At 43.1% G+C, this 23,602-nt stretch overlaps 1 protein-coding gene across 3 annotated transcripts in view; it reads left to right on the top strand.

Moving 5' to 3' along the window:
• SMAD4 (SMAD family member 4) overlaps nucleotides 1-23,602 on the top strand; it is a 67,721-nt gene that overhangs the window by 31,937 nt on the left and 12,182 nt on the right. For 2 of the 3 annotated variants that reach the window (XM_077463000.1, XM_077463001.1), the window contains 6 exons: nucleotides 1,412-1,531; nucleotides 9,836-9,949; nucleotides 13,083-13,133; nucleotides 14,209-14,392; nucleotides 16,254-16,422; nucleotides 19,275-19,413. In XM_077463000.1, coding sequence (XP_077319126.1) covers nucleotides 1,412-1,531; nucleotides 9,836-9,949; nucleotides 13,083-13,133; nucleotides 14,209-14,392; nucleotides 16,254-16,422; nucleotides 19,275-19,413 — 777 coding nt within the window. The remainder of the gene's footprint in view (nucleotides 1-1,411; nucleotides 1,532-9,835; nucleotides 9,950-13,082; nucleotides 13,134-14,208; nucleotides 14,393-16,253; nucleotides 16,423-19,274; nucleotides 19,414-23,602) is intronic. The other variant, XM_077463002.1, reaches the window with a different exon arrangement.

Raw genomic sequence — 23,602 nt, 5'->3', positions numbered from 1 at the left:
ATCTCTTTGTTCTGGAACACCATCCTAGTAGAAGGATCAGAAGGTCTCCGTGGTTAGTGTGATGTCTCTTGCATTTAGAAAATGTTAATTTGCAGTTTTAAGTGTTTATCTGTACAGAAAATGTGTAAAGGTGCCCCCCCCTCACCACCCCCTAGTCCCCTCTGTACTTATCTCCTGCAAGTCTGAGCCGTTAAGGCTCCGGCAAACTGCGCCAACAGTCCAAGGATTTAAAATTCCCACTGCTTTTATCACCTCTCCGTCCAGCCCTGCCAGTACAGAGCTGATAGATTCTAATCGGCCAGCACCATTCAATGGACGGTGCTGACCAATCCGAATGTATCTGGCCTGTACTGGCAGTGCTGGACAGGGATGAAAGAAAGCAGCAGGGATTTCAAATTCTTGAACTGTTGTCGTGATTTTTGGGAACCTTGACAGCTCAGGATCGTGGGGATGGGTGTCTGGTGGTAGGTCATTTTTTTGCAGATTTTTCTGTAAAGGTGAACTTGCGCTTTAGGCCTCATGCACACTGGATGTTATAATGTTATAAAAACACCAGTAGCTTTGCAGTGAGTTTTTGCATTAGCGTTTTAGCGTTCTCTCTTTTTTTTTTGCAGTGGATCAAAAGCGGTAAATGCTGGTGACCGATGTTTTTGAGTATTTATCAGCGTTAGAGCGTTTTTACAGCTGAAAAACGTCTCTCAGAACCCACTAGTTTTTATTTTTTTTTCTGCTCAAAAATGCCACTGCCCAAAACCGCTGATAACAGCCTGTGTGCATGGACACATAGGATAACATGATGGGGAGTTTAATGACTGTAGGAAAAACGTCTACAGCCAAAAACGTCCAGCATGCATGAGGCCTTAAAGTTGACCGCTAAATACCTAAACTAAGTGTTTTTTAAAATGCATGGGTGTAAATGGTGCATTTTACATACGTTTCAGTGCACCACACTGCACATTATATATATATATATATATATATATATATATATATATATATATATATATATATATATATATATATATATATATATATATATATATATATATATATATATATATATATATATATATATATATATATATATATATACATACACACACACACACACACATTTTATAACTTTTTTTTTTTTTTTTTTTTAAACAAACCTGTCAAGATGTAAATTTACAGGCTACTATTATGCTTTTGAACATGCTGGTTACTTACAGACCCTCTGCTGTTCTTAGAATTGGTCTAGTTTTATGTGCTTCATGCTGATCTTAGAAATGGATGAGCGTCGGGAGATGATTTTTATTGTTTTATTTGAGAGGTGTTTACTGCTCTCCTTGCAAACATGACATGCCCACAGAATCCTATTGGTAGTATCGATTGCACAAGACTGAAGATGTTTTTTTTTTTTTCCCATCAGGTCAGCCTGCCAGTTTATTGGCAGCTACACACGCTGATGGACTGCTGCAGATTGCCTCAGTGCCGCCTCAGGGGACGCAGCAAAATGGCTTCAGTGCTCAACCAGCCACATATCATCACAGTAAGTGGCCTCCAGCTGTCAAGACCCTTCAAGATAAACAAATCTGTCTATTCGCTGCATATTTGTTATGCTGCGTGTCTTGCTATCAGTATTGTCAGATTAGGCTATAGTACATATTGCAAGATCCCCAGTTAGCCGATATAGAACTCAGTTGCTGGGTAGCAGAAATATTAAGTTGTTGGATTGTGTAAAGTGGACCTTTCAGCAACTTTGCAAGACTTCATTAAATAAATCCCGATAACCCTTTCACACTGACTGAGTCCGCCAGCGGATCCACCTGCTCAGCCGGGGGTCTCTGTCTGCTGATCCCTGCTGAGCAGGCGAATGACAGGTCCGTGTCTACTCCACTGATGCAGAGTGGGTACAGACACAGCCTGCTGTCATCTGATCCACTAGGCAGATGGGGAACAGATTCCCATCCATCTTCTTTTAGGGGAGCGGATAGGATCGGATGTGAACATAGAGAGCAATAGATGGTCCGATCGGGGCCTCCTGAAAAACAGGTAGATCCGATCGGTCCGTCCGTCCGTGTGAAAAGAGGCCCAACCTGTCACAATATAGCAACTGTAAACAAAACTTTACCTTTTTTATTATCCTGCCCTGGTGGTCAGATTTTATTATTTTGTCTAGACTGTGATGATGCTCTCTTCTGCAGGCAGAAGAATGCATTTGCTTAGTGTCTTCTCCCTCAGTGATCAGACTTCAGCATAACTGTAACTTTGTAGCAGGGGCAGATCTGTGTCAGACTATTTGTGAGCACATCCAAGAACTGCCACAAACGCACAGATTGACAAAGGGGAAAAAGTTGGGGACTTTAAATGAAGCATATAGCAGCACATTGGGGAAAAAATATATAAACGTATTTGTCAAAAAGTATATCTTGCACATAAGATTTAAATGCAAAAGTCATATGTACAAATGATATAGATCATACATAAACAGTAAAATGTGCCCGCTGCCAATATACAGGGCTCCCTGTAATAAAAATGGTGTATGGTAACAGATGGTTCCCATTGGCAGCTCCTGTGTGTAAAATTCTAGTATTAGTTTATCAAGGCTTTTGTATGCTGTGCACTACTGGGCCTCTACTGGAGGCTAGCCTTAGTCCTTTTGAATTCATAAGTTATAATGTGTATTATACAGGCCTGTTATCTGAAATTTGCCACACAAATAATAAAAATCTGCAGAAAGCATACCTTCAACTCATAATCACTGAAGGCCTCATCGTATGTTTGAGCATAAAGCAGTCCTGTGATTAGGATGAAGCATAATAAATAGACAAATTAGAATAGATTGGAGATGGATTAGAACACCTGTCAGGTTTTTTTGCTGTCTGTGCCCCTGTTGGGGATATTCACCCCCTCTATTTGTCCTGTTTACGATTGACAATAAAAAAATCCTAAGATTTCGGATTGTCACCAGAAGAGGAATATAAGTGAAATCTTCCAATGGTGACCCTGGTGAGACTCGGGGATTCAATTATTTTGGAAGGGTTTCCTCTCGGGTCTGCTTTTATAATGGGACAGTAAGTGAAGGGAAATCTCCCCAATGGGACACATTGTCTTTAGTTCTTAACTTAGAGAGGTTGTAAATCTCCAAACCCCCCAAAAAATAAAACATGTAAGAAAAAGGCATAATGAGCTAGTATGCATTGCATACTAGCTCATTGTGAAATCCTTGCCTTAGAAAGATGTCCTGCATGGCCGCTGACACAGCCAACATCTTTCCCGGCGTTACTCCTGGGTTTGTGGGCTCCGGCACTGTGATTAGCCAGAGCTGCGATTATGTCACTCATGCGCACGGGTGTCGCCAGTCACCGCGCAGGCCCCGAAGAAACGTCATCCATATATTACAGCCACAGACTATACCCCTAAGGATAACTCCATCTGGAACGCCAGATAAACACTGACTATACTGCTGAAGAAACGTCACAAGCGAGTCGTTCTTTCAGTGCGCATGCGTCGATGCCTACGGCAACGTATATGGTAAATATCTCCTAAACGGTGCAAGTTTAGGAGATATTTACAGTACCTACAGGTAAGCCTTATTATAGGCTTACCTGTAGGTACAATTAAAGAGAGAGACTTTACTTCCCCTTTAAACATCGGTTGTCGGCGCATATTAATTCAGTTTAAAGCTTAGCAGGAAAGTCAGCCTTTGCCACCTGCTGCAGCTTACTTTCTGCCCTTTGATGGGATGTAAGATTCAATGATGAACTAGTTAGTGTTGGAGTAGATGGTTAGATGTTAAATGTTCACCTAGAGGAGGTTTAAAGCAAAAGTTTCATGAGAATTATGGCTGCTGCCATTGCTTGTGTCTCCTTCAGAAAATGCTAAGTGTCTGGCTGTCATGCTTTTTTTTTTTTTGTCTTGCTTAGCTTGAGTCACTGCTGACTCAGCACAAGTATGCAGATAACTGGCTTCTGACTTTCTTAAAACGCATGCTTGCTCCAGTCTGTGACTTGAAGTACTGATTCAGAGGGTCTGCATTTAAACCGGGCCACCAGCATTTGTAGAAGAATAGCAATGGCAGCACCTGCATTGTTTTAGTAGTAATCAATTAGTGTTATTAATAATTTTCCACATTTCGAGGAATTCTGCTGTTTTTATATTGTACTTTAGGACGATGATTCCACACTGAAAACTGCGGTACAAGACTGTCAATGCTGAAAACAAACATACCGTCGTATCCTCCTCCTCAGGGGAACTATAGACATGGGCAAGCACCTTAATGTGCCTGTATGTGAACCTTTCAATAGTAGTTCACTTAGTTAGAATTCAGTGCAGGTCACTTAAACCCCCATACTTCCCCACCCGTATTGTAACTGAAAGACTGCTACAGCGCGGCTTTCAAGTTTTAGGAAGACGTTCAAGTCATTCGCAGCTTTCCAGTTCTCGGAAGACCTCCTGCTGTGTCCTTTGGACATAGCTAATCACAGATCTAGGTAAAGAGCCAATCACAGCAGCCCTTTACCATGCGATCAGCTGATGCCAATCACAGCTGGTCACATGTAAACACTTGCTGGTTATCGGCATTGCTTTCCTCACACTAAGTTTTTCTGTGTAAGAAAAGGAGAGCAGATAACCAGAAAGTATGATAGGGCACAGTGAGTACATTGTTTACACTGATAATTGGGCACTAATCATCAGTTCCCTGATTATCTGTGCAGCCCCATTGGTGCGGCCTCATCAGTGCCCATTGGTGCTGCCGAAAAATTACTTACTTGCAAATTTTTATATACAAACTAAAAAAAACTTTTTTTTTTTTAAGAATTGTCATCCATTTTTGTTTAGCAAAAAAAATTAAAACCCAGTGGTGATTACTACCAAAAGAAAGCTCTGTCTAAATAAAAAAATGAAATCATATGGGTACAGTGTTGGCTGACCGCACAATTTTGTCATTCAAAGTGAGACAGCACTGAAAGCTAAAAATTGGCCTGGGCAGGAAGGTTAAAAGTGCGCGGTATTGAAGTGGTTAAGTTAACCTCACCCTTCTAGATAATCTGACCAGCAATGAAGAAAAAAAGGAGCAGGGAAGCACAATCCTGCCCATATAAAAGCCACATATGGCTGCTCCCATGTACAATATAAACTTTACACGATTTTAATCAAAAGTATTTATATTCTCACACGTACTTTGTTTTCCGTTTAACCACTTGTGTAACAGCCTCTAATAACCGTTCATTACCAGGCCATTTTTCCAGGCTGTGATTGTTTGACAATTGCTCTGTTGTGCAACACAAATTTGTTTTCCTCATAATTTTTATGAGACTTTGTGCTTTGTTTTGGTGATATTTAATAACTGCTAGTTTTTTTTTTTTTTTTTTTTTTTTTTTTACTATATAAAAAGGGGAAAAACAGAATTTTGAAAGAAACCGTTTCCCTTCATTTCTGTTATAAAACATGGCATATAAAAATACCAGGACAGTACAAAACCTCACAAAATTATCCCCCCTTTTTGGAAACAAGACACTCATAAATGATTTTGTTCTTTGGATGAAGAAATGTGCTGGTATTAAGGGGGTTAAAATGTGGATCTTGGTAATGATGCAATGTATACGATATTGTATGGGAAATGCACAAGAGGCAGGAGGAGGTGAAGAGGGGTTAATATACAGGTTACATCGAGTGTCGGGTTTAGAGATGAATGGATTAATGTGCAGGACAAGGGAGGTAGGGGGGAACGGTCAATATACAGGTCACTAGATAGACATATTAGACATATGTGGAGGTAGAGCTGCACGATTCTGGCTAAAATGAGTATCGCAATTTTTTTTTTTTTGCTTTAGAAGATAGATCACAATTCTCGCGGCATATCATCTTTCACATTAAAACAAAAAAATTGTGCTTACTTTACTGTTTTTTTTTTTTATTTTCTTATTTATTGAAGTGTATTTTTTTCCCCCCAAAAAAAATTGCATTTGAAAGACTGCTGGGCAAATAGTGTGACATAAAATATTGCAGCTTTTGCCATTTTATTCCCTAGGGTCTCTGATTATATATATATATATATATATATATATATATATATATATATATATATATATATATTCTCTATATATCTATGTGTGTTTGGGGGTTCCAAGTAATTTTAAAAATATTTTATTTTAACTTGAGAAAGAAGTGTCAGAAAAAGATTTACACTTCCTACATTTACACGTGGTTGGAAGCTTTCTTTTGACAGCTGAGTGAGCAGATAATCTCTCCACTTGTTTATACGAAAGAATCGCCTACTCTCGGAAGAGATCGTAAGGGGGGGGGGGGGGGGGGGGTGAATCGAGATCACGGTTTAACGATTAATCGTGCAGCTCTATGTGGAGGTTAAAGGGGGAAAAAACAAACAGTCAGCAGTCAGTGAAACCAAATAAATGAATCTGCAGCTGCTGATCTTTTCATTCTTTGCCCATTTGCAAGTTACTATGATCTCTCGACTTCCGCCCTTGTAAGAGGAAGGGGACAGATGTAAAGTAACGGCTTGCGATTTGCTGTGAGGAGCAGTCACAATGATCACATGATACCTATCCTCTCGGATTGGCCCAACACATATTCTGTGTACTGAGTTGTCTAGTAATGATATAGCGATTTATCTGGCTAAACAGCCATGCGATGAAGGTTTATCCAGTGAGGTTTATAAACGGCACTGAATAAATAAAAGGGCTGCCAATTTGTTTTATACTCTATCCCACTAGCAAAGGGTTTGAGGTGATCCTGTTGCCAAGTGTCCCCATAACAGATGTGCCTGTAAAGACAGTATTGCCTTTCCAGCTGGCCCCCATACTGCTTTGTTAAAGGGTAAGTTCACCTTTACAGGAAAAACTTACAATGGACCCCCCCCAAGTCCTGCTGACCTGGATTGCAGTGATCTCCTGTTCTGAGATATAACCTCGTCAGGGGTCCGGGTCTTGGAAATCCTCACAGTTGAATCTCCAAAACATACCCGGTCTGGAGGGACATTTCGGAGCATTCTAATAGGTCGGCGCCAACCAATCGGAACCCGCATATCCCATCCTGTCAGTGGGGAAGAAGACGCGTGAATGCTGAGGGGATTTCTAAGCCCCGGACTCCTGAAGTGACTATACTGTTGCTGAGGATGAGAGATGGCCGCACAACAAGTCAGCAGGACTGGGGGGATGAGGAAGGCATCCCATGTAAGTTCACCTTAATGATTTTTCTGTAAAGTTGAACTTAAACTTTAAAGACAAATTACAAGGTAACGTTTCGTCTAGATCCGCACAATTAATCGCAAACTTGACTAAAGTGTTTCACAATTCTTTATATGTAAAGAATTCTCTCTGCTCTTCTGAAGCCACAGCCCTCAAAAGAAAGGAAGAGAAAAACTGGGCAATCTGCAAAGAATCAAAACATTCTTTATCAGTGGAACTTGAGTATAAACATTGTAACAATTTGTCAAGTGATTGGTCTTTGTGTGTAAGTGAAATAAGTTTAACCACTTAAACACTAAGTGCCCCTTCACACTACCGCGACTTGTCAGGCGACTTAGTTGCCTGACAAGTCGCGCTCTGTTCTGTACTATGGAACCGTTCTAATAGGAGCGACTCAAGTCGCTCCGACTTAGAAAAAGGTTCCTGTAGTATTTTTGGGGCGACTTGCATTGACTTCTATACAGTAGTCATTTTGCAAGTCGCTGCTGAAGTCGTGTGCAGGTCGCGTCTGTGAGTCGCGCTGCAAGTCGTGTCGCCCCTGTGTGAACGGGCACTAATTCTTACGTCGTGAGAATCGTGATCTTTTTATTCTAACCAAAAAAATTGTGATTCTCATTTTGGCCAGAATCGTGCAGCTTTAGTTTCTTCTGAAGCAGACACTTCGGGGTGTGTTGATCCTCTGTGTTCGCTGTTCTCCCTGGGTCCTTCTACTGACCCCCTAAGTCACTGCTGCAACTTGTATTGACGTGGAGGTTGGGGGACCAGGAACAAACTTAACTTGGTGATTTGTCTAAAGAGGAGCGGGTTGCAGGAAAGACAAGTATAAACTTGTTTTACAGTGATCAAATTTAGAATAGTGTTGGCTGTTCTCCCACTTTACTATCACCTTTAACTAGTTTGTTTTGGGCCAAGCTGGCCCAAAAGGGTGCACCTGCTGTCAGCCCTGTATATAGCCTCAGCTACATATAGTATATAGCGCTGTGTTCAGACTGTGGGATGCAAACTTCACATTCCCCACCCAGGACAAAATTGAGTTGAGCGCTGCTCAGCCATTCGTAGGCAGCTTTTGTGTATTCTCTCAATAAATATAAAGCTTTCTCTGATTATCTGAGGTGGACAGATGTCACAATCGCTGCCTTAGTCAATCAAAGGAAGCTTTGTACTTGTTAAGAGAATACAAAGCTGCCCTTGAATGGCTGAGCAGTGCTCAGCCCAACTCTATTCTGTGTGGGGAACGGGAAGTTTGCATTCCACATCCAGAACTCAGTGCTAGTGCTGTATATATCTGTAGCTGTATGCAGTTTATACAGCACACCCAGTGGGTGTACCTGTTTGGTGTAGGAAATAATTAGGTTGAGCCAGTTTGGCTCAAACTAGTTAGTGACAGTTAAAGGTGGAGATCAGCTTTCAAGTGATTGCAAACCCTCGCCTTCTAAAACAAACCATTCAGTGTAAGGCCCCTTTCATACAGAGCTGATCTGCCTGCTAAATAGGGGATCTCTCTGCCGATCCCCCACTGAGCAGGTGGATGACAGGTCTGTGTCCATCCACTCTGTTATGGGGAAACGCTCTCCTCTGTCAGTTTCTGCCCGATCGTCATCCGATCCAATGGGTGGATGGTGAATGTATCCCCATCCGTCTGTTTTTAGCGGACCGGATCGGATGCCAGCAGGTGTCGGTGGCACATGTCCACTGACATCTGCTGCCCCATAGAGTACAACGGGTGGTCCGTTCAGGTCTGCCTGAAAACTGACAGGTGGACCCAGTCCATCCACTCGTGTTAAAGGGGACTCAAATATATAAGATCAAACGTTTATCGATTAAAAAAAAAAAGTTAGACCTTCTTCATTTTTTTTTTTTTTTTTTATGTGATCACATTCCCTCTTCTCAGCTGCATAAGAGCTGGGGGAGGAGAAACTGCAGTACACTGTACTTTCTACTTAAAGGCTGCGCGGGGGGTGGGGGCTTATCAGGACAAGTCTGATCATTGGATGAGAGCAGGCTGAGTTTCCAGCACAGCCAGAGAACTGTCCACGCCTGTGCTCTCCTTCCTAGTGTGGTCAGTTTGTAATGGGAAAGCAGGAGGGCAATACAGAGAAAACGGGATAAGTTTTCATATACGTATATGGTACATCAGCCACATATCGGGAATATGAAATGTTGGGTTTACATACTCTTTAAGGGAAAACTATTTTGTTCTTCGTTGCCACTGTGCTGTCTGTATTTCTTGGTGAATAGGTAGGCTAATATGTTCAAATCCATAATAGATAGTTGCTTTCACTGTGTTTGTGTTGCATTTGTTGGATGCAACTCTCGGCAATAGTGCCCCTTAAAAAATGACTTGAGTACGTTTCTCCTTTACAGTACGGCTGCCATGTTGATTAGGAGTCCTTAATTCATTTAAATCAGCAGCATTTACAATTTTCTCCTTTCTGCCATCCCAGCTCGAAAGCTGGAGACCAGTCATCCCTCCATAACACTCTGCAGATTATTATTATTATTATTTTTTTTTGTTGATTCATTTTATTTTGCATGAACTATCATAGCTGCATTATTTTAAAGTCCCCTCCCTGAGACATATTGTTTACACGGCACCCAGAATAAGGGCCGGAGTAGTAACCATCTTCTGTGTGATGTTGTAGACAGTACCACAACCTGGACTGGAAGTAGAACAGCAGCTTACACACCCAATATGTCTCACCACCAGAACGGACATCTTCAGCACCATCCACCCATGCCCCATCCCGGACATTACTGTAAGTTTTTTTTTTTTTTTTCCAATGTTTTAAATACATTGATCAGTTCCATCCATGGTTTTCCTACTTTATAGGCTTCTAGGCTATAGCATGTAATTTCCAAGCAACAGTTGGCTAACAATTTTAGGGATGTCAATCTGTAGTCTTCATAGTTTGCATAAGATAATGATCTTTGGGGGAACAGGAACCCCACCCCTGAGACCATCACTTAAGGTTTAGGTTATCACCTGATATTAATTTAGTTTTGCATGAAGTTGTATTGCTCAGCCCTGCTCTATGGATGCAAAAACTCAGTTTTGGGTGGACCTTTTAAAGGACATCTGTCATTGGGAAATGTTATAATAATGCCTTTGTCTACCGGCAGACACTACAGGGTGCTTGTACGGAATTGTATTTCTTCTGGTAGCCATGGAACACAGGTTTGGCACAATCTGGCATGCACTCTCATCTCACCTTGTGGTGCAGAATGCATGAATCTGAGACCTGCTTAGCAAAATTTAAAGGAGAAGTCCAGCCTGAGCCCATTTGGCTGTCCTTGTTTTATGAGATACTTGAGTGCAGTTTTGCACTCTTGTGACCCGTTGGCAGAGACCACTCTCTGCCAACGTTATTGGAATCGTCCAGGCACCGTGCCATTGCGACAAAGTCGATCTGCCAGGTGCCTGGACTGATGCCCCTCTCAGCAAACCGCTAAGAGCCTGAGATGCCCGCTCCCCGCCCCTCCACAGCTCAGCGCTCCAGCGAGCGTGGTGGAGCAGAGCGGAGAGCTGCTGATGGAAAGTCAGCAGCTCTCTGCTAGGGGGAGCTGTGAGAACCGAGCCATCAGCGAGGTTCAATCGTTCGCTTCTCAGTGCAGAGGCTGCGGGGGACAGATGCAGCATCAGATCAATGCTGCACTCACCTAGGTAAGTATGAATATGGGAAAAAAAAAAAAAACATCTTTAGTGGTGGACTCTCTCTTTCCAAGTCAGAATTTAGATGAGAATGTGCAAATAGGATGAGTTTTCTAGGCATGCGGGAGATTCTTCCAGAGTAAGGGCCCATTCACATCTGAGCGGTTTCAGCTCGGAAAACGCTCATCTCAAAAAGTTCCATTACACCCAACAAGCAAAATCCCATTCATTTAAATGACCCCTGTTCACATCTGAGTGTTCTGTCACCCGAAAAAAAGTACATGAGCTTCTTTTAGGCAGATTACAGGCGGTTTTCTTCTTTTTACATTGGTGACCTTTTGACCTGTGCACGACTTTCCGCCTGAAAACGATACGCTCAGGTGTGAATGCAGCTTAAGGAACTACATGTGAATCGCACGTGAGCACTGGGGTTGATTTACTAAAACTGGAGAGGGCAAAATCTGGTGCAGCTCTGCATAGAAACCAATTGGCCTCCAGGTTTTATTGCCAAAATATAAAGTGTTTGGAAATAACTTGCTTCCCCTCTGTTTTATCAAGATCTAAAGTACTGTGTCCCTTTTTTATTTATTTAATTTGAATCCTAAATACCTTCTCTCACAGCACTGATTTGCGGTCACATGACATTTCTCGGCTCTCCTTTCCTGATCTAATGAATGTGGAGAGAGGGGCCGAGATAACCCTCTGACATCAACTGGCCAGCAGAGGAATGTCATGTGACCGCTGAGAGAGAAGGTATTTAGGATTAGAGTTTTTTTAAACAAAAACGGACCCCTAGTACTTTTGATCTTGATAAAACAGAGGGTATGCACGTTACTTTTAAATTGTAATTTCAAGCTACTGGGAAGAGCAGCAGGAGGGGGGTGAGGGGTGGGAAAGAGTTCGCTCTCCCGCCCCCCATTCTTCAGAATTGACAGGTAGAGAGAGAGCGGGTTGACGGAGGCATGTAAACTGACCACGGCGTCATGGATCAGCAGCCACACTTACTGTGGTCAGCATACATGGGGACCCAGGAACAGGCAGGGTCAACCAGGTATTTTACTTCATACAGTGGGGCAAATTACACAGCCAAAGCACTGTACTGTTTAACATGCTTTTAAAGGAACAGGATATATATATATTTTTTTTGAGTTACGCTTTAATTGAACAAGCTGAAGTTAGAAGCTGATTGGCTACCATGCACAGCTGCACCAGACTTTGCATTCTTCACTTTTAGAAAATCTGGGCTTCAAGTAAAGTTTATTGGAATATGAAAATCTAGACATTTTTGTAAATCTCCCCCGCTGTCACCTGCCCATTCAGAGGGCCTGAGCACTGCTGCACAGTGAAGGTCACATGTGTCCCAATATCCAGAATGTGACTGACAGAGCAGTTAGCCTGGGGAGAAGCACAAATCTGTGATTGTACCTTGCTCAGGCCGAGGTGGGCTACTAGTAAAGTATCATGTCTGACAGCTTTATAGCCATTTCATTTTTACTTGTTTACTTTCCACAACTTTCCTCTGCTTTAATATTTCAATTACCTTACATTTTTTTTTTTTTTTTCCCCTCCAGCTCACAAATTTAAAATGATTGATACAGTAGGGTTCACTTACTGAAGGTGTAGGGACTATTCGCTTTGAATGTAAATGAATAAGTTTAAGTGATCATATGCTAGCAAAAATCCAGTTTTTAGTTTTCCCCTGATCAATTGGGTATGCAAAATGTACCTGAATTCTCCTTATTCACTAATATTCAGAGTAAATGTCCACTTTGCAAAGTAAACAGCCGCTTTTCTTTTGGTAAATCGGCCCTAGTGTGAGTGTCTCCCCGACACTGAGACTTGTTATAATGTAGATTTTATTTATGTACCTTGATGCTGGTTGCCATATGAATAGGGTGGATTTGTAAAACTGGAAGAAAATTTTGTGTTCATAGCGACCTGTTGGTTATAAACTGGAAGCGGATATTGGGTAGTTGTCGGCAACATAGTTTACCTTCATTTTTATGAGGAATCTGCTATTTGTTGGTCACTGAGATTATCATTTTATGGTAACAGCACAACTATAGCTATATAGATTGCGATTTTATAGATGTATAGAGAGATATTTTGTATAGATAGAAAAATATACACTTTACGTGAATGTTTGGGTTTCTCGGATTTTTCTACATTGTTGTAACTTGGTTTAAAGCACAGTAATATCAATATAAAGTGATTTAAGAAGGAAGAATTGTGTTTTACAGGGCCTGTTCACAATGAACTTGCATTCCAGCCTCCAATTTCCAATCATCCAGGTGAGCAATAAATGATAAGCAAATTATTCCTGTTTTTTTTTTTTTAGAGTTGATTATCTAATTCACAAAGTGTTGTAAGAAGTATTCTTAAAATTGGTGCTTCAGAAGTTTAACTAATGTGCTTCAGTTATTCTATTTGTTAGCACTCTGGTACATTTAAAAATGTACATGACTTTAAAGGCCAGGCCATTTTAGGGGCCAATTCACACCGGTGCGTTGGTCTGCTTATTAGTGCAGCTGGAAAGCAGATCAAAGGGAAGGACATCTGAAAAACAATAATTTCCAAAGTGTCCTATTCACACCATAACACTGTGCAAGCATGTCATCAGCGGACGTCAAAATGTATGTTAACGGATGACGGCGCACGTTAAAACACAACTAAAATGGATGGAACTGTACATGCGTTTTCCATACTTTTTAGTCAGTGTGACTTGGGCCTAAATCGCGTTTGTTTCTGGGAGATGCTTCAGAATGACACCGACAATTAGTTGGTTCTTTCAATCACCTGCTGTAACGGGATCAGTGTCTTTCTGCTATACCGTAAAGCTAGGCGTTACAAGTTTTGCACATCCCAATAGTAAAAAAATAAATAATGGTTTCATAATATTAAAACCAAACCTTTTTAGAGAGATGTTGTGTTTCCTATGTCGATCTCTGTTGAAGGCATATAAAGAAAAGATTGTAAATATTCTGTTTTAGGGGGAAAAAAATATTTGTATGCATTCATACTCCTAATTGTATTCGACAGTTACAGTATTAAACATCTGCAAGCTGCAATGGCCTCACTATATCATGGGTTTTTACCAAGATAGTGATCACATAATCCATAACTACTCTGAGTAGTTCCTTATAGTGGGTGGGAATGGAAGCGGTCATTGACAGCTGGGGTTGACAGTTGGTAGCTCTGCACAGGGCTGATAGCTATCAAAGGGATGATAATGATTAATATATCCTCACAGTGAGTCTTTGTGGGGGGGAGAGTTTATCTAGAGGCGCAAGAAGGGGTCCCACTCACATTCATTATAAAATTTACTATATTTTTGAGTATGGTTAATTGTTTTTTCTTTCTTGGCAGCCCCTGAGTATTGGTGCTCTATTGCTTACTTTGAAATGGATGTTCAGGTGGGCGAGACCTTCAAAGTCCCTTCAAACTGTCCCATTGTCACCGTGGACGGTTATGTAGACCCATCTGGCGGTGATCGCTTCTGCTTAGGTCAGCTGTCCAATGTACATAGAACAGAAGCTATTGAGAGAGCAAGGTAAGCTTTTATACTGGAGAACAGGATAAGCACAACAGTCTCAAGGTTTTATGAAGCTTTTTTTCAAGTGTGGAAAGTTGCGGTTTACACTTCAAAACTTACTGTTAAAGAGGAAGTAAACCGTGCAAAGGTAAAGCATAATGGACTACTATGCATCGCATAGTAGACCATTATGTGTCACTAACCTGACACAGGAGCCAGCGATGTCAACGCTGTCCCCTGTAGTCCAGAGCCTTCATCTTCTTCCGGGTATCGCTGCTCCGGCCACTCGGCACTGGAGCAGCGATGATGTTGCTCTCTCGCATGCGCATGGGAGCCTCCACTAACGGCATATCGCTGTTAGCAGTGCCATGCTGCTAACGGCGATAGTGCGCCTGCGTGCCACGGTCTACGAGGCATGCACCGTAGACAGCTGTCTGTCTTTTAGTAAATATTTCCTAAACCGTGTAGGTTTAGGAGATATTTCTTGGACCTACAGGTAAGCCTTAATCTAGGCTTACCTGTAGGTCAAAGTGGTTTGTAAGGGTTTACAACCACTTTAATATTTAGCTTAATACGCACTTTCACGCCCTTTAGTATGTAGTTCATGGATTTTCAGTATAGTATTAGACTTGCAAGCCCATACAGTCTTTTTAAATGCCATTCTATCCATCACTTGTAGCTGAGATAAGTAAGTATATGTGACAGTGTTGCATGTACCAAGTGAAGTACCCCAAAACATCATTGCACAATCTTGCAAATCCTTTTCGTTTTTTCAGCTCCTGTGTCCTTTGTATGTCCAGTCCAGCTCTTTGGATGGACGTATGTATGTACGTCCAAAGAGTGTGCCTTTAATCACAAGCTGATGGCTGTAGTAACAACATGTTTTGTTCAGCCAGCTTCTAAATGAACAACGGCTCCACAGCCGCCGATCACTTTCACAGAGCCAGCTCCGCAGTGCCCCCCCTCTTCTACTTCCCGGGCTCTCCTGCGATTACTGGTGCCCGGGGAGAAGGATTCCTGTGGGGCTAAGGAAAATCCATGCCTCGATCTCGCATGCAAACAATACCGGAAGAGATGTCACTTCCGGTTTCAGATGCACCATTTTCTGGCCAGCACAGCCAGGAGACGCATCTAATTAAGCCGATCTGTGCCTTTTTAGTTGGTGTAAAGGGCAGGGGGGAGACATTGGTGTCTATTGGACCCCTAATGTCTTCATAAAGAGTACTTGTTACCTTCCCAATGCTATCCCATAGGGGTTTATTAATCCCTTGTAATAGCAATCAAGTCAAAATAAATTTAAAAAGAAAAAAGTTAAAAAAAAAAAAATGCCCAAGTTGTGCACGCGTATGTGAACCATTACACCACATGTATGACATATCAAAGCGAATGGCAGAGTGAGAACAATAATTTTAGCACAAGAGTTCCTAGTTAACTATACATTGATGAGCTGTAAAGGCTTTTAAAACATCACCTATGGTGATTTTTGGGCACCATAGCTGTTGGTGATGTCGCGGGCGCATGCAATTTTAAGGCATTGAATGTCTGGTATCTTTTTACTTGATGTAACCTCCTCTTTTATATTTTAACCAAAAATGGGTATTATATGTTGTGGTTTTGCACTAACATTCAGTGAATTTTTTTCCAGGAGAATTTGTGTTTAATAAACAGTTGCCCAAATATCCTGTGAAAATTTGCAACTATCCCCTTTTTTATTTTACAGGGCCTCTGCTTTCAGAAAATATATAATGTTCTGGGGGTTTGTCAAAATTAAAAATAAAATTTTTCTATGTATGTGGCAAAAAATAAATAAAAATATTGCTCTGGAGCAGAACTTTCTGTGGTTGTGTGGCACTAAATAACTGCGTCCCTTCTCTTTTAGGTTACACATAGGGAAGGGTGTGCAGCTGGAGTGTAAAGGTGAAGGTGACGTGTGGGTGCGCTGTCTTAGTGATCATGCCGTGTTTGTACAGAGCTACTACCTGGACAGAGAAGCTGGGCGTGCTCCCGGAGACGCCGTTCACAAAATTTATCCAAGTGCATATATTAAGGTAATTGTACAACTAAATCACACTTTTCACTGGATTTTGCTTATTACAGCTGTTTCCTCTGAACATGTACCTTATTTATAAGGTTCTTAAACTGAAGGCCCACTGCACAATGGCATAAAAAGGGGCATGTTAAATGAAAGCCTTTAAAGCAGAGTTCCACCCAAAAGTGGAACTTCCGCTCATTGTAGTCCCCCCCCTGGTGCCACATTTAGCACCTTTCAGGAGGGGAGGGGGGATAGGATACTTGTCTTTCACAGGTATCCTGTTCCCACTTTTGGGAGCCTTGGTTGCAGATATTTGCATCACCACTTGGGCTCCCTCCTCCTTCCCCAGCTGCTGGGCCAGTAGGAGAGAGGAGCGGAGACTCACGCATGTGCAGTAGGGTTCCTGGTGTGAAGCTGGGTTCCCTTACTTGCAATGGAGGCGACATGCACCCGACAGCTGCGGTGCCGACATCACTTGACTCCAGGACAGGTAGGTGTCCGGTTATTAAAAGTCAGCAGCTGCAATATGTGTAGCTGCTGGCTTTTCATTTTTGCAGCGGTGGGCGGACCGCTGCTTTAAGTGCTTTCCAGATGTCCATTCTTAGAATGTACAGTACTCTGCAAAAGTTTTGGGCAGGTGTGAAGAAATGCTGTAACGTAAGAATGCTTTCAAAAAAAATATTTAAAATTTGTTTTATTTTTATCAATTTACAAAACGCAAAGTGAGCGAACAGAAATTTTTGTTAAATAAAATCAATATTAGGTGTGATTACTCTTTGGGTTTAAACCAGCATCCATTCAATTCATCAAGCTCTTTTGAAGAAGCACAAAGAAATGGGCAACATTGAGGACCATAGACGCAGTGGTCAGCCAAGGCACATCACGCTTCCCTCCAACATCGCAAGATGTCCAAAAGTGCCAACAGCACAGAACTGGTGGGACCCGGGTACACCCATCTACTATCCGGAGAAGTTTGGCCAGAAGCGGTCTTCATGGACAAGTTGAGACACAACTATTTATGAAACCTTAGGAACTGGGGTGCAGAACAATGACAGTAGGTGCTCTGGATTGATGAGTCCAAAATGTGAAATATTTGGCTGTAGCAGGAGGCAAATTGTTTGCTGATGGGTTGATGAGCGCTAGAAACAATGAGTGTCTGCAGGCAACAGTGATGCATGGTGCAGGTTGCTCGTAAAGTCTGAGGCTGCTTTTCTGCAAATGGATTTGAAGATTTGGTCAGAAACAATTGTCCTCAATGCTGAAAAATCAGTCATATCATCAGGGAGGTGTGTGTGATTGGCCCCAAATTTATTCTGCAGCAGGACGACTCCAAACACACAGCCAATGTCATTAACCACTTCAGCCCCGGAAGGATTTACCCCCTTCCTCACCAGAGCACTTTTTGCATTACAGCACTGCGTCAGTTTAACTGACAATTGCGCGGTTGCGCTATAAACAAAAAAAGTGACAATTTTGAAAAAAAAAAGCCATATTTTTTACTTTAATATCCCCCAAAAATATATAAAAAAAATGAATTTCTTCCTTGGTTTAGTTTGGTATGTATTCTACATAATTTTGGTTAAAAAATCGCACAGCTGTAACAGCAAATATTTATCGCATTTGGATTTCTCGTCTATTCATTCACTTTTAATTTTGTTAATTGATAAAGATGAACTATTGACCACTTCTATTTCTGAAAGCTTTCATAATTTTACAGTGTTTTTCACAGCTGCCTAAAACCGTCGCACAGTACTGTATGTGTTGCGTCCAAAGTAGTAGATTGCGGAACCTTTGGGCAAGATGCAATTATTCCACATGGCTTTATGGAGAAGTGTTGTCACACTAGGACTGGAAGCAGTTTTAGGACTACAGAACATCTCCATCTTTTTCTCTTTATAACATAAGGTAGAGGAGTTCTGTAGTCCAGCCATAGCCGGGAATAATGTAAATGATAAGAATGCAGCAGAGGCAGAGCGCACAGGAACTTATCAGCTCACTCTTGTAAGAAAACAAGGTAATTATTTTTGCGTTTTTATCAAACAAAACGCTTTCAATGGCATATCTAACAGACCAACACTCTTCAATTCTGGGAATTTATTTGCCAAATGAAGCCTGTTCATTGCTTCTGGCATCTAATACTTTAAAGCGGGAGTCCGCTGGGAGTTCCGCCGGTTTTTTTTTTTTTTTTTTTTTTTTTTTTAAAAAGCCAGCAGCTACAAATACTGCAGCTGCTGACTTTTTTAAAATAAGGACACTTACCCGTCCAGCGCGCCCGCGATGTCGGCACCCGAAGCCGATCTCTCGATCGTCTCTCGGGTGCTGCCGCTGCCATCTTGTTTATGGGAATCAGGAAGTGGAGCCTTTCGGCTTCATTTCCCGGTTCCCTACTGTGCATGCGCGAGTCGCGCTGCGCAATAAGGATGGTCCTGCTGCCTCTGGGATCCATGTGTTTCCCAGAAGACAGCGGGGGACTTTTGGAAAGGGGCGTAATCTACTTCCCTTTCCGCAGATAGCTATGCCGGAAGTGGGTGCAGATACCTGTACTGTACAGGTACCTGCACCCCCCTCCCCCCTGAAAGGTGCCAATTGTGGCGCCGGAGGGGGGGAGGATTCCAATGAGCGGAAGGTCCACTTTAGGGTGGACCTCCTCTTTAAGTAAACTTTGTGGCCTGTTTATGAAAACTGCAGAGAAGAAACTTCAGCTGTAGCCATAGAAGTCAATCTGCATTCTGGTCATCATTTTCCAAATGGTATATATGAAAAAAAAAAAAAAAAAGTTAAATTTTCAATTCCAGTGTTTTTTGTTTTATTTCGATGGGCCCCATAATGTGATTAGCTCTGATGTTCTTCCTATTTTTCTTGCTTTAGGTATTTGATCTGCGGCAGTGTCATCGACAGATGCAACAGCAAGCAGCTACAGCCCAGGCAGCGGCAGCAGCACAGGCAGCAGCTGTAGCTGGCAACATACCTGGTCCCGGATCTGTTGGTGGCATTGCGCCAGCCATAAGTAAGTGATTATACATGTGCCAGTAAATGACAGCAATGTTGTGTAGCTTCAGTCAATGTTCTGTGTTTTGCATTCTCAGTGGCAGTTTTCCATAGAGAGAGCATGAATTTAGAGACCTTTTACTTCTGTACCCAGATCCATATTCTGTACCGTCTTCAAGTATCTTTTAACCACTTGACCTCCAGATTTAACCCCCTCCTCCTCATGACCAGACCACTTTTTTCTATACAGAACTGCGTTACTTTAACTGACAATTTTGTGGTCATGTAACACTACCCAAATAAAATAGATGTTTTTTGTTTTTTTTGTTCTCCTCCCCCCCCCCCCCCCTTCTTTCTTTTGGTGTTTAATCGCTTTTGCGTTTTTTTTTTTTTTTTAGTTTTTGCGCTATAAACAATAAAAATTTTCTGCTATAAAATATATTCAATAAAAAAACCCTGAAAATATCAAATTTCTTAATAAATTTAGGCCAGTATGTATTCTGCTACATATTTTTGGTAAAAAAAATCAAAAAAAAATCCAGTAAGCGTATATTGATTTATGTGAATATCAGTGTCTGATATATAGATATAGATATATAGATATAGATATATATAGATAGAGATAGATAGATAATATATTTTTTTGTATTCTTCTTTTTTTTTTTTTTTTTTTTTAATACTAGTAAGGGCGATTAGCGACTTATAGCAGGACTGCGGTGGACAATCTAACACTTGATACTTTGCGGGAACCAGCGACACTAATACAGTAATCGGTGCTAAAAATATGCACGGTCACTGTACTAATGACACTGGCTGGGAAGGGGTTAAACATCAGGGACGCTCTAAAGGGTTAAATGTGTGCCTGATCAGTGTTTGGTAGTACTGTATGTGCTGCTTTTACTAAGAGAAGAGATGGATTCTAGTCACTGATTTGCAGGAACACAGAATCCGTTCCTTCCCCCCCCCCCCCCCCCCGCCAGAACAGCGATCTGTCTTGTTTATGTAGGCACATCCTCATTCAGTGTTTACCAACGATCAGCATGAAGTGCAGGCTGTAATGCAGAATCAAGTGGAAGTGGTTAATGTTGTCTTTAGAGATTTCCCCAGAGAAGAGATGGAGTGTTGGCATACCTGTAATATAAACACAAAATCACTAATTCATTTGGGTATGCAGTTCTCCATCCAGTGTAATGCACCAAGCTAAACTCTGGTAAACAAATCTGTTTTTCTCTTATATTCACCGACCGACACAGCTCCTCTCTTAGCCATTGGGTTGTTTGCCCTATTACTAGGATATACAAGGCATTAGTTGTTACTACACTCAGAACTCTTAGTTCTGCCCAGGGGGTGGTCCCTTGGGCAACAACCCTCCACCCTGCCATGCAGCCATCAGTTTTATTTTGCCTAGTGAAGAAGGACCCAGGAACCCTGCGGGCCCATCGGTCCGTGCTTTTTTTATGCAGAAGCGTGACTTTTTGCGCAAGATGAATGATCCTGTGATCTATTATCAACAGCCGACTGGGTGACAGGCTGGATACCCTTATCCTTGTAGTCAGGCCATCAAGTGTATGCAGGCCGCAGCTACGTGCTCGGCAGGCCACAATGAAACCTCAGCTCCAGAGTTGGTCGGTGAGCTTTTATGCTCCGGGGCATACATATGACCGGGCTACTGATTTCTATGTCACAGTATGCCGGGCCAGCGGCCACCCTGTACTGATCAGTGAGTGGGTCTGTGACGGAATGTTTCCCAGCTCTTCAGGACTGGTAAGTACAGCTCTCCCTGCCTCAGCGGGGTTGAGTAGCTTGGCATTCCCTGGGAGGTCGATTCGGGGGTCCCTCACCTCCCTCTCTTCTCTCCCCTGTCCCTATCTTCCCTCCCCCCCCCCGTTGGAGATTATGCATGTGGCTGCTCAGCGGTGTGTGTGTGTGTGCCTATACAGGGGCTCTCACCTAGGTTGGGGGGCTGCCCTGGCTGGCGGTGTTCTGGGTCCTGTTCTTCATGCCCCTGGAAGGTTTTGCTGATGTTTGGTACAGCGCTGTGTTCACTGTCATCGTTTTCTTCCTGTACCTCATGGAGCTGCCTGGTGGCCATTTTAGGTGTGGACAAGGGCAGCATGCTTTCCTGGGCTTCAGCGCCCATTTTCCTAGTGATCTCCTATTCAGGACACTCGTGGATATTTCCTGGAAGCCTGAACACGTTTTTTCAGTGTTCTCTAGCAGCAGCATGTGCTCATGTGCTCTCACAGTGATTTTCCCTGTGTTTTATGTCTTTGTGCTGGGCGGCCATTTTAATCCTGAGCACATTTCAGAGCGGTTTGGCGCTATTTGCAGCGGCTGCCACCGACACAGATTTTGTTTCCTCTGCACCAGGGAGCCCACAGGAACTACAGGCACTACTTTTTGGATAGCGCAGAACTCCTCAGGGTGGTGAGTCCAGCGGGAAAGAGCCCCTCAGCCAGCGGCAGCTAGGAGAGTGGTAAGTCCCTTTCGGGTGGCAGACAGGGTAGGGTCAGCATGGCTTCAGAAACTGGTGTTTCTTCCCCCGAAATCCAGGCAATTGCAACCGGGTCACCTGCAGACTGCGCAGTGCCCATGGACACCCTGACGGCAGTCCTCAATTAGTTTTGTTGCCAAGATGGAGGTGGTGCGTGGGAAGAAAGGCTCACTAAAGCGTCTTCTGCCCCCCCCCCCCCCCCTCCTCTGGGGAGACCTCTGACGCAGACTTGGGTCCTGCTGAGGCTGGTGACCCCTGCTCTGTCTTGTCAGACGACGCTGCCCAGGACAGTGAGGATGAGTCCCTGTCCGGGTCCGTGCACGACAAAGCACTTGTTGGAGCACTTATCACAGCTGTGCGTGATACCCTGAAGATTCAGGAGCCAGCAGATCCCTCTGCTGATGTACCGGTCCCTTTTGTGTCCCGCAAGCCAGCACGTTCACCTAAGGTGTTCCCGTATCTGACTTATTTTGACAAGTTAATTTACAAGGAATGGGGTTGCCTGCAACGGACCTTTTTGGTCCCCAAATACATGGCGGTGCGTTACCCTTTTGAGGAAAGCCTTCTCAAAAAAATGGTTGGCTCCTCTGGTTGTGGACCCCCCAGTATCCAGGTTAAACAAAGTAACCACGATCCCGGTTGAGGGGACTCCTGCATTCAAGGATCCCACGGACAGGAAGGCCGAGGCAGTGGCTCGTTCCTTGTTTATGTTTGTGGGGTCAGCCGTGCGACCAGTACTGGCATCCGCACTTGTGTCGCAGACACTGACTGAGTGGGCAAAACTTTTGCACTGCAAACTGGGAGAGCAACAGGCTTCTCCTGTTTGCGTGGAACTAGCAGACCAACTAGTACAAGGCCTTAAGTACGTCTGTGACGCGGCCCTGGATACTCTCCCTCTGTTGTCCAGTGCTTCAGTGTCAGCTGTGGTGCTGAGGTGCCAGATTTGGCTAAAATGCTGGTCTGCTGACCAGGCATCCAAAAAAGCCCTGACTGATCTTCCCTTCCTTGGTGACCGGCTCTTTGGCGCCTCCTTGGATGACATTATTAAAAATGCCACCGGTGGTAAGAGTACCCTACTCCCACAGGCCATGAAGGCTAAGGAGCCATGTCATAGGCAAGGGCCCTCTTTTTCTGCTTACAACCGGCTTTTTCACCTGCCCGGAGCTTCGACAAAACATCCCCAGCCCGATGGGACGAACATGGACGGTCAAAAACGTCCCTGGAATCACAAGCCTGTTAATAAAAGTGCTACCGCATGAAGGTTTGCCCTCACCCATGTCTCGGGTGGGGGGTCGCATTCGGGAGTTTGCAGCCCGGTGGTCCTCTAAGTTATCCGACCAATGGGTCTGCGATCTGATTTCCACAGGCTACAAGATAGTTTCTCTCTTGGCCGCCAAACAGATTCTTCCCCCTCAAGCATACCTGTATCCCCGGCTCGCCGGGAGGCCCTCTTGGGGGGCAGTAAGGGACCTGCTGAATCGCGGGGTGGTTGTACTGGTTTCAGACTCGGAACACTTCCAGGGACTCTACTCAAATCTGTTTGTTTGTGGTTCCTAAGAAGGAAGGGGTACATCCAATCTTGGACCTAAAAGCCCTCAATCACTTTGTAAAAGTGCAGAGGTTCAGAATGGAATCGGTTCGCTCAGTAGTCGCTGCACTCCATCAAGGGGACTCCTTGGCATCCTTACACACTTAAGGGAGTCAGTGATTGTAC

Source organism: Lithobates pipiens, unplaced genomic scaffold (genome assembly GCF_037356315.1).
Source record: "Lithobates pipiens isolate NorthernLeopardFrog02 unplaced genomic scaffold, aLitPip1_a1.2 Scaffold_3, whole genome shotgun sequence".
NCBI classification, from domain to species: domain Eukaryota; kingdom Metazoa; phylum Chordata; class Amphibia; order Anura; family Ranidae; genus Lithobates; species Lithobates pipiens.
This window is presented reverse-complemented; position numbering and strand designations above follow the sequence as displayed.